Source organism: Trypanosoma equiperdum (genome assembly GCF_001457755.1).
Source record: "Trypanosoma equiperdum strain OVI genome assembly, contig: ctg_656, whole genome shotgun sequence".
NCBI classification, from domain to species: Eukaryota; Euglenozoa; class Kinetoplastea; order Trypanosomatida; family Trypanosomatidae; genus Trypanosoma; species Trypanosoma equiperdum.
The window spans coordinates 1-1,300 of NW_027124594.1; the positions used below are offsets into that span (position 1 = coordinate 1).

Below are 1,300 nucleotides of genomic sequence, written 5' to 3' on the forward strand. Positions count from 1 at the left end.
TTATGAAGTATATAAGATGTATTTATGCAACTATATTTGTTTATCTTTTATTGCTATGGGGATTAATTTATTTGTATCGCTCTATAGCCTGTTTGAAAAAGGTGAATCCATTTCACTTGAAATTGATGAAGAGCAGCATATGAGATTTGTTTCGAAGGATACGAGAAGGATTTGGAAAAATAAAGATTTTTTGGTTGTAGCTGGGATACCTTCAATAGATAATGATGAGAGATTTAGAAGGAGGAACCTACAGAGAGAAACTTGTTGGAGTTACCCTGAAGTGGCAAGGAAGTCAAATAATTTTAGTGAAAAGTTGCTTATAGTATATACCCTTTCACCTCATACAAATAATAATTGCGAGCTTAGAGAAATTGTTGTACAAGAGGGGTATTTGAATCAGGATGTTATTATTTTACCTGTTTGCGATGTAAATCCAACAACAAACAAAAGAATTGGAGATGCGTGTAATTGGGGATGGGAGGCGGAACTCACTATGAGTAAAAAAACATATTTGTGGTTGAAATTTGCAGTTGAGATATTTAAACCATCTACTTCCTATATAATGAAATCAGATGATGATATATTTATGAGTGTGCCATTGTATCTAAAATATCTGGTGGTGCTTCCACGAGAAAAATTGAATATGGGGAGAGCAGTTGGATATTATAAAGATTTTAGTGACGAAATTACATGGCACACCATAGGTTATGCATCGACACTATCTAGGGATGTAGTTAAAGCAATTGTTGATTATGAACCTTTGAAAGACCTAGTGAAATCACCAATTAAATTCAGACACTTCAAAACCTATATCGATTTTAGAGCACTCAATGAAAACATTATGGTTGGAGAAGTCATAAGAAATAAATTGAAATTTGAGGGATTATTAATTGTCGATATGAAGGATTGTCGTTACGTGATGCATATAAAAAGACCTCTAAGTCGTTTTCTGAGAAACCACCAGGATGTGATCACTTTCCATCACATTGCATTGCAGGACTATATACATCTACAAAGAATCAACCCTGTTCGTCGTAATGGCCAACCAAAAGCCCAGATCACTACAGTATCTGGAAGACACTGGGCTACGTTTGACTGCCCAAAAGATGCTTTACAGGAGTAGCAGTCAATAACAGACCATCTACAATCAAATGAACAGCCTCAAATTCATATCTTCGAACTTGTATGCCACAGTCTCTACACAAAAACCTTTACCGCCATATATATTCATTCTAAATGCAGCCAAAGTAGACCAATTTCAAAAACCAATGTACAAACAGCTATTAATCTTGCTAGCTCT

At 35.0% G+C, this 1,300-nt stretch overlaps 1 pseudogene across 1 annotated transcript; it reads left to right on the forward strand.

Annotated features, from left to right (window-relative positions):
* Positions 1–493: 493 nt before the first annotated feature.
* Positions 494–1,099, forward strand: TEOVI_000308200:pseudogene (annotated as a pseudogene). Its single transcript has one exon. A coding segment is annotated over exon 1 (606 nt).
* The last annotated feature ends 201 nt before the right edge of the window (positions 1,100–1,300 follow it).